The following is a 13,706-nucleotide window of genomic DNA, read 5'->3' as shown; positions in this document are numbered from 1 at the left end:
AAGTGAAATTGTAACATCTGCTATGCAGCAACTGTACCTGCTTGGTGGTGGAAAAATGACTACAGACTCAGAAATAAAATAAACAAACATAATTTAGTCTTTTTAGTTTAACCCTTACTTCTTCTCCAAACTTCTCGAATGCAAGCCCGCCCATTTCAAATAACTATTTGCTGTTTTACATTTATCCGTTTCATTATGTGACATGTCATTACCTTCCTGTCCTGCGAGGGCGCTGTGACCCGGCCCGTCGTCGGTATCCAGTGACGTACGGCCATGACGTCATCCGCAGCTCAGTAAACAGGACATAGTTGATCCGGTCTCAGGGTAAGAAGCAGAGAGATAACCAAAGGTACGAATAAACGCATAATATTCCTTTCTTTACTCAACACGTAACATTTGATTAACTTGTGTACTGTTTGTTTTGCATTTCTCTTTCACGCTGATTAATAATCAATCACTCGTATTCATTTGACTGTTGCCTTTGCCTGGAGAATACATTGGTTTTATTTTCTTTCACATTCAGATTACTTTATAGATCATGGGGAGAAATCGTTTCTGTTGTAACTTAACTGTTCAAGATAAAACTAAATATATGCAAGTAAATATATATAAATATAAAACAAACCTGAACGACAAGGCCATACAATTTTGAAAGATTTGAATTTATTTTTTGAAATTATGTAAAATGCACAATATATGTGCATATCTATACGTGTACATTTACATCAACGATGTGCATATATATTAAATAAACATAACTATAAAGTTCCTCATCAAAGTGTTGCTGTGAGAATTCCTTAAAAAGCAGGCTTAGGACTTTAAGGAATTCTGATATAGTATTTCTGAAAAACCAGACAGATTTTATGTCCTGTGGCTTTCTGCATTGGAAAATCTAGATGAATTCCTAGCAGAATGTGCAGAATCTTGTACTGTGCTTGCTTTTGCAATACTAGTACTGAGCCGGTTCGTAACGGTCAAATGGTTGCAGCTTAGAGCTGCTCATCCAAACCACCCAGGAACACACGCTAGTGCACAGTGTATTGAATCAACGGTTGTCGAGATAACATACATATGTTGAGAGACTCCTCTTATTATATTTAGAGTAATATAACAGTTGTATATCCAGCATCCAAGTACAGTTACTAAGTGAACTACAGACAGTATGTGTGGGCCCTTGGCTCCTGTAGTTGAAAACATTCTGGAGTCTGTCCCAGAGCCCGGACTGCTGCTGCACAGTACGCCGCTGCTTGTTTGTTTTGTTCAAAGTTTGTTAATATTGAACATGCCATGTGTCGAAATAGGTTGACCCTGCCCTTACTTGGGTCTCCAGTAATACACTTGCCAAGTATAAAGTTAAACGGTTCTTGAAATATTCATAGTACACTTGTTTATAAGTTGATATCTGTAAAAACAATACAATGACAATGCTTTTATTAATATGAAAATTCTTTGTTACATGTTCTAAAAAGTAAACACTGATTCAAATAAAAAGAGGAAATAACAATAACATTTAATTCACTGCGTGAATGTGTGCATGCACAAATTATTAACTGAAACCCTGGACACTGTTAATGGCATTGAAGCAAGATAAAATCCCCTGTGTCTAACTAAATAAAGTCTTTATCCAACATGTATCTCCACTATTGTTAATATACTTTCAGGAAAGCTTTGTCCTCTCGGACCCAGACAAGTGAAGGCCCCTGACATACTGCCTCCATCCTCTTCCCTTGACCCTCTCTCTGGCTCTGTGATGCCTTCTGTCTGCTGTACCTGTCAATCACAGTACACCTACCACCACCTGCTCGCATTTTTGCTCACCTTCTTCAGGTACGACCATTTGCTCCCATACCAGGTCTGTAAACAGTAAGTACTCAGTCGAGGAAGGAGGGCTTGTCTGTTATGTCAAGTGACAAAATATAGGCTATAACTGTTGCTGCAACTCCACTAGAGCAGTGTTATTCATAGAAACTCTAAGAGGTCTAGTTAGAGAACGGTTTGGATCATCTTAATGTCTACCATTTGTTATGATTCAGTGCCAATATATACTGAAGTAGCCTAGTAGTTCAATCAATTTCTCTATGCAGTCAACAGCTGAATGAAATCAAATGAGGAAAGTACAATTCAAATTATATTTCAACAATAATAATCGTGATGCTTTCACATTGAACAGGAGGCATTATAAATAATAATTAATCTAATAATGAATAAAGGTTATAAAAAACAAATGAATGCATAACAGCGTTTTTGAAAAGTGCATCTTAAAATTAAGAGCTTAATTTTAGATTTTTTATTTTTTTTCTAGTTTTACTTTTTCATATTTTTCTCACTACATCTTCAACAATAGGGTCTTATTTGTATCCGCAATCTTTCTATTCACATTTTTTACTACTTTCTTTCTCCCTTATATCCCAATTCCCCATTTTCTCTGGTTCAGTTAGAGAAGGTTGCTTTAGCTTGTCCTGCCAGGATCTAAAATCTGGTATCGGGGCCGATCTCAGACATATGTATAGGTGGCCATTGGTGATGCTGGAACACTATTGGGTTGTTCATAGTGTTGAACGCTGCCTCACAGCTGTATGTGGGGCAGACTATGTGGAGTCAACATGTACAATGTCCACGGTCTTGGTACATATGACATATACTGGTTTTGAACTACCCGTGTGAAGAATGAACTTACCATTGTGGATTAAAAGCTATTTTCGAATTCAACTTTTCTCAATTTTGAGGGAGCCATGTTAAATCACTGTCCTCTGACAGATCATGCATCGGAATGCACAGTTTTGATTGGCTGAGTAAGAGCACGTGAGATGACTTACAACGCATGCAATTGGTCTGGGATAATCCTGTTATACCAGTGCCGTAATGGCTAGAAAAGCTGCTCCAGTTAAACTATAATTATCCATTAAAGGTCTGGATCCAGATAAAACGGCATCTGAACCTGGGCATCTATTAGTGATCTCTGCACTATAGGGCAGGTTTAATAAGGCCTGTGACTGTTCAGGAGAGACAGAGTGTGGATCTCAGCAGCTTACTGATTAGTTTAAACAGCCACCGTCAGTTAATATTTAACCGGTGCAGGAAACTTTGATCCCTGCAGACACATTTATCTGCAAGTCATTTTGTTCAAACAATTTGGCTTTAACAAAAGCCAATGTCCCCATTTAACCCAGGATATTCCCTCCCTATCCCCTTCCTTTTTTCAGGTGTTGACATGAACAACTATATCAGGTTATTGTATGAGTTGTTGTATGCTGTTTGGTTACTGAGCCAATGTGTGTCATACCTGATGGACAACAATTTTGGATTCTGGTGACTGGAGGGCGTTCAGATCAATTTCTTACAAAATAGTTTCATACTAGCCTGCCACCTGTTAATCTTACGGTTTCATCTTAACATTCCAAAACGTTTGCCTAACTTTGAAACTACACTCCCACCCCACACCCCTCCCCCATTCCTCCCGTTATCTTTTGAGAACATAACGTTAACTTGCGAACCTACCGTTAAATCAGTCAACTACACAAACATCTGTTTATAATGTTACATGGCAGGCCTCGACATTAACGGTTGCCCGCTTGCCCGGGGCAACAAAAAGTAATATTTGGGCAAGTTGAGATTGATTTCTGGTTGCCCAAATGGGCAAGTGGATTTTGGGTGGATGTTAATATAAAGGCTATTTATTCAAGTGTTTTTAGAAACTGCAGAACAACCTTTTTTTCCGCAAAATCACACAAAATAGAAGTATTTGCAATTGATCAGCGCGCTGTCTTCTCTTCTCTCGGACAGCGAGTTAACAGACACGCATCGCTTCAGCGCGAATATAGCCCCGCCTTCTGTCACTCACTCGCAGTGCGGTCTCTGGCAGTGATTCGACGGTGTTAGCTAAAGGTTAACCAACAAAGCTAGCATCTCAAGTGCAGCACCTCCGCGGGTAAGTGCTTTTGAAACCTATTTTTTATGTGGGCCAAGCCTAAAGCAGACCCATAGGACCCTGATAGACCATTAAGAACCTGACCGGCCATTAAGACACTGACGCAGACCATGAAGAACCGGATAGACCATTAAGACCGTGATAAAGACCCTAAAGGCCCTGGCAAAGACCATTAAGACCAATTGAATATGGTTGACAACGCTGGAATAGCCTCAGCATTGATTTGGTAATGGGTGAACAATCTTTCATGACCGTGCATCAAAAGGCTGAGGAGTTATGAATCTTTAAAGTTTCCAATTGATCGCTTTAGTGCCCCCTATCGTCCTATTTTGATGAACTTTAGCCTGGTTAACCTTGACTTATGATGCTTTAAGTACACCAAGTTTGGTGATGATTGACTCAGGTTAACTCCGCCTTTAGTCACCTAACATTGATTGGGCTAATTTGGACATCCAGGCGCCATTTTGTTACAGGTTCTGGGTTTCCTAGGAATATTTGCTCAACATGAGGAGAGACAAATCTCTACAGGATTTCATGACTGTAGAAGAAAAAGGTCAGAAAACATGTCCGTCCAAAGTCTGCTTTTTCAGTTTATTGATATAGCTCCCCCTATCGCCCGATCTGGGTACAATTTGGAGAGGTTGCATTTTCGGTTAATTGTTTTACCGCTCCCTATTTCCCGATACGGATACAATTTGGAGGGGTTCATCTTGACCCATGTGCCTTTGACTACACCATGTTTGATGGTGATTGGTTTAAGTTAACCTTGCCTTTTGGCATTCAGTTGATTTTGGACGATTTTGAGCCTCTGGTGGCCATGTTGTTTTGTCAATCAACTTTGAGCAGTTGGAACTTTGCACTAAGTTGGTCCTGCTCAAATCAAATATTCCGTCTATGAACTGTGGTGATTTTAGTCACAGGCCATGCCCATTTCGATGCCACACTCTAATTGAAAATATGTGGAATTTATCTTGTTCAGAATTTGATTCTGAACAACTTTTGTATTGGACTCAAGATCAAAGGAATCCATTTTGATGTTGATATAAGCACGTTTTAAACCACACCCTTTTTAGAAGTCAATGGCTCCTGAGTGGTCCATAGATAATATGTGCTAAAGGATTTTGGTCTAAGTGAAATAACCTAGTATCCTTTGGGAATTTAGTGTTTTTAACAAAGTTCAAGATAGTCAGAAATCTATCCAAATAAAGTCATAGGTTCTTGTTCCAAGTTTGCCATTTTTGGACTATTGCTATAGCGCAACCTTTGGGCCAATCAGTGTAATATTTGTTCTCTGTTACTCTTGAGTCAGCCTCTACACCTGTGGAAAGTTAATCAAGAGTGTCCGAGTGGTTTAGGCTGTGTAAGTCAAACGTGGCAGAATAATAATAATAATAATAATAATAATAATAATAACAATTACAATAGGTAGCCTCACACTTCATGCTTTGCCCCTCATAACTTTGAGCATGTTTGATGTAACTTTAAAGTTTTACCGTACACATAACAGTGTTTCCCAATTCCCACATAACTAGATTATACTTCTTCTGGTAGCTGATGTGGGGGTGGAAAGTTTTTTTTTGTTAGAAATATATTGTATATTCACCCTCTGAGTAACAGAACTGTTCACCCGATTACCGGCATCATCTCTCAGCTCTACAATGAAATAAGATTTTACCCATTTTAAATAGTAAAAAATATGGTCAATGTAAGGGAAGTAGTACATTATGATAAAATAGATAGATGTTGAAATAACACATCAATAAATTATGTTTCCACTGGAAAGGGCTTGAGGTTTTTTGAAAATGACAATAAAACCAAAGACTTGGCATAGGTTAACCCCTTTCAGTCATTGGTTTAAGGCACAGACTCCGTGCCATATCCTCCCATAAGCACTCACTCACTCACTCACTCACTCACTCACTTCGTACCTTTGTGCTTCTTTAAAGCGCGATTTAAAAAAAATATTTTAGAAACTTTTTTTTTCATATTTTTGGTAATTCTCTTTACATCCCAAGAAGTATTCAATAGCTCTGACAAAAAAAAAGAAGTGGTATCTTTGGCTGTAATAAACAACTCCAATCATTTCAATCGGCCTGAATGAAATGTTCAAATGGTCTGCCTGTTTGTTAACCTACCGTTACCTGAAAAACTGCCTGTACTTAATCCGTGCACTTGATTTGCGCCTGACCGGAGTCTACCAAGATGGCAGACCTATTGCTAGCAAGCTGTTCATGTGTTTTGGGGGATTGGAGGATAGGTAGGAGGATAGGAGGGTAGTCTGAAAGGACGGGTGGGATTTTTTCAGTTGGATACTTTCAAAATCTAGCTTAGTCTGGCTGGTTTATGAATTTTGTGAATGTTGTTGTGAATGAAATAAAGCACATTTTCCCAACGATTAAGATAAAACATATACACCTGTTGGTTGCTACTGCAAAAGTTGAAATAATCGTATTTCCTTCATCAAATGAATCGATATTGTTGTGCTGTAATTAGTGATACACAGTGTTGCGCCTGAACGCGTTCATTGAACGACAGTGGTGGGTAGAGTACTGAAAATCAATTACTTCCTTCGAAATCTACTTGAGTAAAAGTAAATATTCCAATTTGAAAACCTACTTGAGTAAGAGTAATAAAGTACTTTGTTATAAAGTTACTCAAATTACAAATTACTTTACATTTTTGTATTGGAGTGCTTGGTGGATCAGTGAAAAAGACATAATGTGTGAGAGTGAGTGAGAGAAAGAGATGCACTCTTAAAACATTTCTTCACAAGTTGCTTCATTGTGTGTATTGTTCATTAAACATACATACAACAATACATACAACAAAAAATGTAATTTAATTTCAAACAAATGTACACTAAAAACGTGAATTAATTTCAGCTCTGTGCATATGACAAAAGGCACGAGTTTTGTAGGAGCACAACCAATGAAACAATAACCAGGCTGGCATGGTAAGCTGATTAGCCAATCAGATTTGTCTTCACGCGATTGCGATCCAGCCCACGCATAGCAAGCACGCACACTCACAGCCAGACACAACACCGACAAACAAATTCTAGAGTGGTCTGCAGAATACAGAGCCTGTGTAACATAGTATATTTAGAATTATATAAACTCTACGTGGACCGTAACCCGCACCCCCTGCTGAGAATATCTTCCTGCGCGTCTGCATCCATGGCGTTTCTAGTCCTCAGTCCCAAGTAAATTCCTCGGCTATGGAATCGCAACAATGTTGCAACCTAGGGAGGGCGCGTCGCTTACGTGTACGCTTGTATTACAGTCAACGAAGATAATGTGTTTATCAAAATACTCATTTTAACGAAGGCACAATGGAAAATATAATTGAGTAAAGATTAGAATTCTAAATCAAATATTTACTCGAGTAAGAGTAAAATTACAGACTTAAAAAAGGAACGTGAAAAGTACTCGTTGCCCGAAAAAAGTATCTTTTTACTAATTTGCGTTACTTGTAACAAGTTACTACCCACCACTGTTGAACTATAGGTCATGAGCTCGTTCATATTTTGGGCGAACGTGAACTGAATGTACTGTATTACTGCCTGATGAATGTTACTGTGAACTCATTCATTCTGGTGTCTGTGAACGACACAGGGACCGCCTTCCATTCCGACATACCCCTACTCCGACATTGACGTCTAATTGTCGGAGTGGTGGCACATCCATTGTTTTCAAACGTCCCACCACTCCGATCATTTCTGTTTCCATTGTCGGAGTGGCGTTATTTTATTTTTTTCAAACGTCATTCCAACCGCCATTCCAACATGTCATTAATATAAATTTCATTTCTATAATCGTTGTTCTTTCAATAATTAATGTGATTATTTCTTAGTTTCATGCACTTTAGTGTCCTACACTGACATTCGTCATTGGGGATAGTCGCCGACCCTCATTTGCTGTGGATCTGTGGCCCATGACATGAGGCCCTTCTCCAGTCTCTCCCAAAATCCCCACTGACCCAATTCACTCTGGCCTTTACGATTCTGTTCCTAAATGTTGGGACTGATGGACACTGAAGTCTGGGGGTTATTTGAACGAACAAAGTGGTTTATCAGTTTCACCTGACCGGCTGTTTTGATCATCTCTGAGGTTGGGGGTTATGTTTAACAGTCTATGTTTAACAGATTTGCCTTCTATGGGCAAAAGCTGTTGGTTTATTTTTTTAGCCTTTTAGTGAGATCAGAGAGTGTTGAGAAGGACAGTAATAAAATATATTTGGTAAGATGGATATAAGAAGAGAGACCCGCAGTGAATTCAACCCGGTCCACTTGACATCGGGTAGGTGCATGACAGTGATAGGCCTACGGTAAAACTTCAATAGCCAAGGCTTTTATTTGTTTCAATTACTGAACTTTCGAACAAAACTCTTGCTCAGCAAAGATGGGAAATACTATAACATTTATTATTTAAACCAGTATAAATATTCCTACCGTACGTAGGCCTATACACATTACCAGTCTATCGAATAACGCCTACACACACACACACACACACACACTCACACACACACACACACACACACACGGTAGCGGTAATCGGAAGAGTCTGAAGAATTCCCGGTGGGCCGTTAACGTTTCGGGGCTGTCAGGCTGATTACTGCGAGATAATAATATTGCGTTTATAATAGTTACTTGCAGCGCCGTCCAGCAGCCTGAGCTATGCGCATGCAACCTCTCACTCACTCAACAGACGCGACACTCACAAACTGTCAACGTCGCAACCAAGTCGATTTTGTCTAGAGGGGAGTAACTGACCGGCCCCTCCTGAAGTGTTACAGCCCAGGTGGGCCTTAAACTGTGATTGGTCAGAAACACGTAACAGCTAATGACAACATTGAACTCTTGTGCAGGCTCGAACAGAGTGACACACAAACACACCCACACTTTTAAGGAGTTTTTCACCCGCACCGTATCCTTGCTTGCCCCAACAAGTTTGTGCGGCGTGCTTGTTGTTTTGTTTCCGGTGTAGCTAGATCCGGTATGGTGTTGTAGTTTTTCTAACCTGACTAGTTGTTGCTAGACAGCAGGTGAAAAAACTATGTTTGCCAAGCCAAAAGAGCGTTAATCACGCGATAAAAAATCTGTTAATAACGCGTTAAACTGACAGCACTAGTTTATTTTTATTGCTCCCCTTCGAGAATTTGTGTGGAAAGGAGTGGCTATATTCTCACCTTTCTCCTTTGTAAAGCGCATTGTATTGCCTTTTGGCCGATATAAAGTTAACCCAGGTTAGCCCATTCCTTGATTCGTTCTGCCGCGTCACTCCAAACAATTCATTTTGTTCCACTGTTCTTCCAATCCACTCCAATAGTGGTCCTGCATTGAGTTTAAATCCAACTCTAACAAATAAATTGTCCAGTTTTAAGTTTCATAGAATATTTAAACATTCCCAGTCTTTGAAACCTTTCATACCGGGCATGTTAAATAAGTGCACCCCTCGCCACTTGTAAAATGCAGTCGTTAATTGATGGAAAATTATTATTGCACCTTAAGGATTACTGTCCTGTTTTTCTTATAATAATTCCTCATTAAAAAAGGCCATTCAAGCAGCAAGTTTTTCCTCATGTTTTTGAGAATATACTGTAAGGGTGAAAGATGCCTGCAGCTGCTACAAGTGTGGACTGAATGGACGGCAATAAAGCGTTAAAGCAACAATGGGGAAAGGCTGTCCCCTCAATGCTAATGTAAACCCTGTTTGGATAAGAATTCAAAATTGGATATGAAGATGAAATCTGATGCATAGTTTCAGTGTTAAAACTGATAAAACAATTGCTGTCTGTGGTTCTATATGGGCTGTGTCAATAATTTTGAAAAATAATAGTTTGCAGCAAAATTTTGAAAAAGACAACTATGAACTAGTTCATTTTTGGAACTGTGATCTTAGTTAAAAATGTGGAATTATTAACTATGAACTGAACTAGTTTAATCAAATCAATCAAATTTGTGAACTGAACTTTGAACTGGTTCATGTAGAAAGTGAACTTTCCCAACACTGGTGATACATCATTTTCATTGGGGATTATGATAAAAGAGGAAATCAGAGTGGAACTTTAGTTTCCAGGTTTAAAGGAATCGTAAATGACTGACCAAATGACCCACCAGGTTAAACAGCAAACTAACTGCTATTGCCTTGTTCCACAGCTATGTTCTCCTGCATGCATCCAGGAAGACCTTTAGCAACGTTAAGGTTAGCATCTCGGCTCAGTGGACTCCCTCCGTCCAGAACGACAGCCTCCCAGCCTTCTCACCCAGCCAGGTACCCCACACCTCTTCACCCTGAGAACTCTCACAGGAACACCTAGTTAATTTACTATTGAGTTATTTAGCGATGGTTGATTATGACGATAAATCGTTAGAGTAGATCCCTGCGATGACTTCATGTTGTCGTTTCTTTTCTCATGGGAGGTGTGGGAGGAGCATCGGTTGTTTGCTGATGAAGAGGAAGCCACGCTCTTTCTGGGAGCTCTGGACACCATCTTTCTCTTCTCCTATGCCATCGTGAGTAACCAGCTCCTAATATCTCTTTATTAATGTCAGAAGTATTTGGTATTGTTTACTTCATTGGTATCATCTTATTATCACACATTGATGTCAAAAATATTTCCTTGTGCCATCAGTATTATGTGGCTTTTATACTTTATGAAGCAACATTGTTCGAATAGCGGGGTCATTATACGCCCATTTGGGATCGGTGTGTCATCACTCTGGCATCCTTGGGCGGTCACTGTTTTACATGAGATAAATATGTAGGTTCTAAATCCGTTTTTTTCTTTTGATTGTAACTCAATTCAAAAACTCTTAGATTTGTCAGGAAAGTAAGCACAGCACAGTAATGTTTCAGATCCATTGTGCATATGACACCCTCTTTGCTTTTATATTGATTGCTGATTGAAGACGTATGAGCTTAGCTCGTGACTTGATGGCGCTTATGTGAGAGAGGGGTCTAGATGAAGACCTTTATCTCATGAGTCTAAAGTTAATGTAGCTTACGAAACCTCTGGAGGTTGTTCTAAACATGGTTGTCAACACCTCTCATACATTCCTGTCTGTTAAGGCCAAGAAGACGTGTCTTTGCTTTGTGATTTCACAAGATTTGATTGAATTTGAAGCAAGACTCTAAATGCTAAGACAACTAGTCATAATGGGCTCCGTATGACATCATGTGCATTTGTCATTCCTATTTGTTAGAGGGTCTGGACACTAGTGCTGCACGATTAATCGAATCGCAATCGCAATATCAGCCTTTGCGATTGTATAACTGCAGAAGGCTGCGATTTAATAAATAAAAAAAGAAAAAAAAAAATAATAATAATAATAATAATAATAATTTGTATTTTCTTACAGAACCCGTAAAGTGACATGGGGAAAAAAATGTAAACGTTTCTCGTGAGCACAAGAAAGTATCTGGTGCGCACAAGAAAGTATCTCGTTACTTTTAAAATGTAGTGTTTGCTAGTTACTCATTACTTCTCAAAAAAAAGTAATCCCTTACTTAACTTAGTTACCCTCTATGGAAAGTAACTTTTTACGTTACTCGTTACTTTTACGTTACTTTTATGGTGCTCGACTTTGGGCAGAATCCCATCTCATTTCCTAAATGTGTATTGGCCTACATAAAGTTCTACTATGGAGGACGTAACAGGTATTTCTTTTGTGCCCTTTATCATAAAAAATACCATAAAGAAGAAAACAACAATACAAACAATAATACCAAATAGCATAGCCTCGATGCATCTTATGGGCATGTAGGTGAACACAAAACACATTAATGCATAACTCTTACAACTCTTACATAACTCTGAAATTGATGCAAAGCTATAGTGCACATTGTATCAAATCAAGGCTAGGACAACATGATGAAAACCTCAAAATGGCTCATATGTCTCAAAACAAAACATGCCTCATCTAAATCGAACAGAAAAAGAGTAACTTCAAAATGGCTCAATGTTGATGGCTTTTGTAAATAAAATAAAATGTCTAAACAGCTTGGAGGCAAAGACATTTTAGCCAAAATAAAATCAAGCACAACTGAAAGCTCGACTAGCCTCAGAATTAACAGGCTATGTTCACTGAATATGCTGGCCCTTCTTCACAGTTTGATGGCAGATAGAAAAGAGGATATTAGGCATAGGCTAGAGCTATGTGTATAGCATAGTTGGCAGGTAACCTATTCCACATCAGCACAGAATGTGTGATTATACCTCATCAGGAGCAGTCTTTCAAAACGTTTATCTGAAAGTCTGTTTCTTCTGGGGGTTAGCACAAGACCTCCCAGGCTGAACAGCCTTTCCACAAGTGCACTGGATGGTGAGGCAGTGTTGTATTACATGAACACAGCTTTCACTCGGGCGAAACTGTGACTTCTAACTCTGAGCCTGATCTCATGTATTCAAGTACCTCTGAGTCTGCACTGAAGGGCATTGCGTCTTCCTCCTCCTCATCAAAAGAAAAAAAGTATTTCTCATTGACGTTGCTGTGCTCTCGGGTTTTCTTCTCAGCCTGCTCTGCAGCGTGGGGTATAGTGTGAGTGCGACACTCAGCAATGAGCAGCACACGCGCTGCTTCTTTCCTCGCCGCTCCCCCTAGCCATCAAGCTTTAAATTGCCTTGACGGCAACGTCAAGGCAACCAATAAAGCTTCCCTGCTCTCCAACACTGGTGCAAAACAAGTTACCGTTGGTTGCTCCGCCGCGCTTGCCATGATTACTGACAGCTCTCTGCAGGCTATTGCTAATACCAGCCTCAGTGTGGAATGAGCTCCCGCGACTATTGCGCAAGCGCGTAGCTGAGGCAGTGTCGCTGTCAAATCTGTCCCTGTGAAAAGTAAAGTTGTGCCCAACTGAAAAAGGAACTACGTTTCATTACCATATTTTCAGTAGTAACGCGTTACACTACTTTATACCCGAAAAAAGTAGTTATGTTACTGTAACGCGTTACACACAACACTGCTCGTAACGCGTTACACACAACACTGCTCGCGAGCATGATACTTTCTCGTGCGCACAAGATACTTTCTCGTGCGCATGAGAAATGTCATGTGTCTCATGTGTGCATGAGAAAGTATCTCGTGAACACGAGAAAGTATTGCACGTACATCACTGGCAGTGTGTGTGTGTGACGCCAGCGAGTGAGTGGACGAGCGAGGACAGTGAGCGATAGCGTGCGTGTCAGTTTAGTGAAGTAATGAACGAGTCCGGTTGTGTGTAAGAATACATTACCCAGCCTGTCAAGAATCGGTGGCCGCTTCATTCCAACCATATTCCGACCTATAAGCAGACCCACTGCCGGTCAAAGTAAAGGGTGTTGCCCCCGAGAGAGCATCGGCCCTGGAGGGAACGTCTCCCCTGTGCTCCTCTGTCTGGGAGCCGACAGCAGGAAAGGTGTTACACCATAACTAACCATATCTTCGTTGAAGGCAAGAGAAGTATACGTGCTCCAATAGTGCGAGATAAAATAAAGCACATTCATTTGAATGATTTTAGCTTGTGTGTGCCCGTGCCCGCGATAAATCACACCCAAGCTAAAATCATTCAAATTAATGTGCTTTATTTTTATCTCGCACTATTGGAGCACGTATACTCTCTTGCGCTCCGCCTCCAACTACGAGATGGTTAGTTACACATTTCCTGCTGTCGGCTCCCAGACCGAGGAGCACAGGGCCGACGCTCTCTCGGGGGCAACACCCTTCACTTTCACCGGCAGTGGGTCTGCTTATAGGTCGGAATATGGTCGGAATGAAGCTGCCACCGATTCTTGAAAG

At 40.1% G+C, this 13,706-nt stretch overlaps 1 protein-coding gene across 1 annotated transcript in view; it reads left to right on the top strand.

The window, feature by feature from the left end:
* Positions 1-313: 313 nt before the first annotated feature.
* slc37a3 (solute carrier family 37 member 3) overlaps positions 314-13,706 on the top strand; it is a 32,298-nt gene continuing 18,905 nt past the window's right edge. The window contains exons 1-4 of the mRNA XM_079734641.1: positions 314-349; positions 1,662-1,827; positions 10,089-10,203; positions 10,353-10,445. Coding sequence (XP_079590767.1) covers positions 1,751-1,827; positions 10,089-10,203; positions 10,353-10,445 — 285 coding nt within the window. The 5' untranslated portion in view covers positions 314-349; positions 1,662-1,750. The remainder of the gene's footprint in view (positions 350-1,661; positions 1,828-10,088; positions 10,204-10,352; positions 10,446-13,706) is intronic.

This window comes from Pollachius pollachius (assembly GCF_949987615.1).
Source record: "Pollachius pollachius genome assembly, chromosome: 4".
Classification (NCBI taxonomy): Eukaryota; Metazoa; Chordata; class Actinopteri; order Gadiformes; family Gadidae; genus Pollachius; species Pollachius pollachius.
The sequence above is the reverse complement of the archived record's forward strand: the minus strand, read 5'-3'. Positions and strand labels throughout refer to the sequence as shown.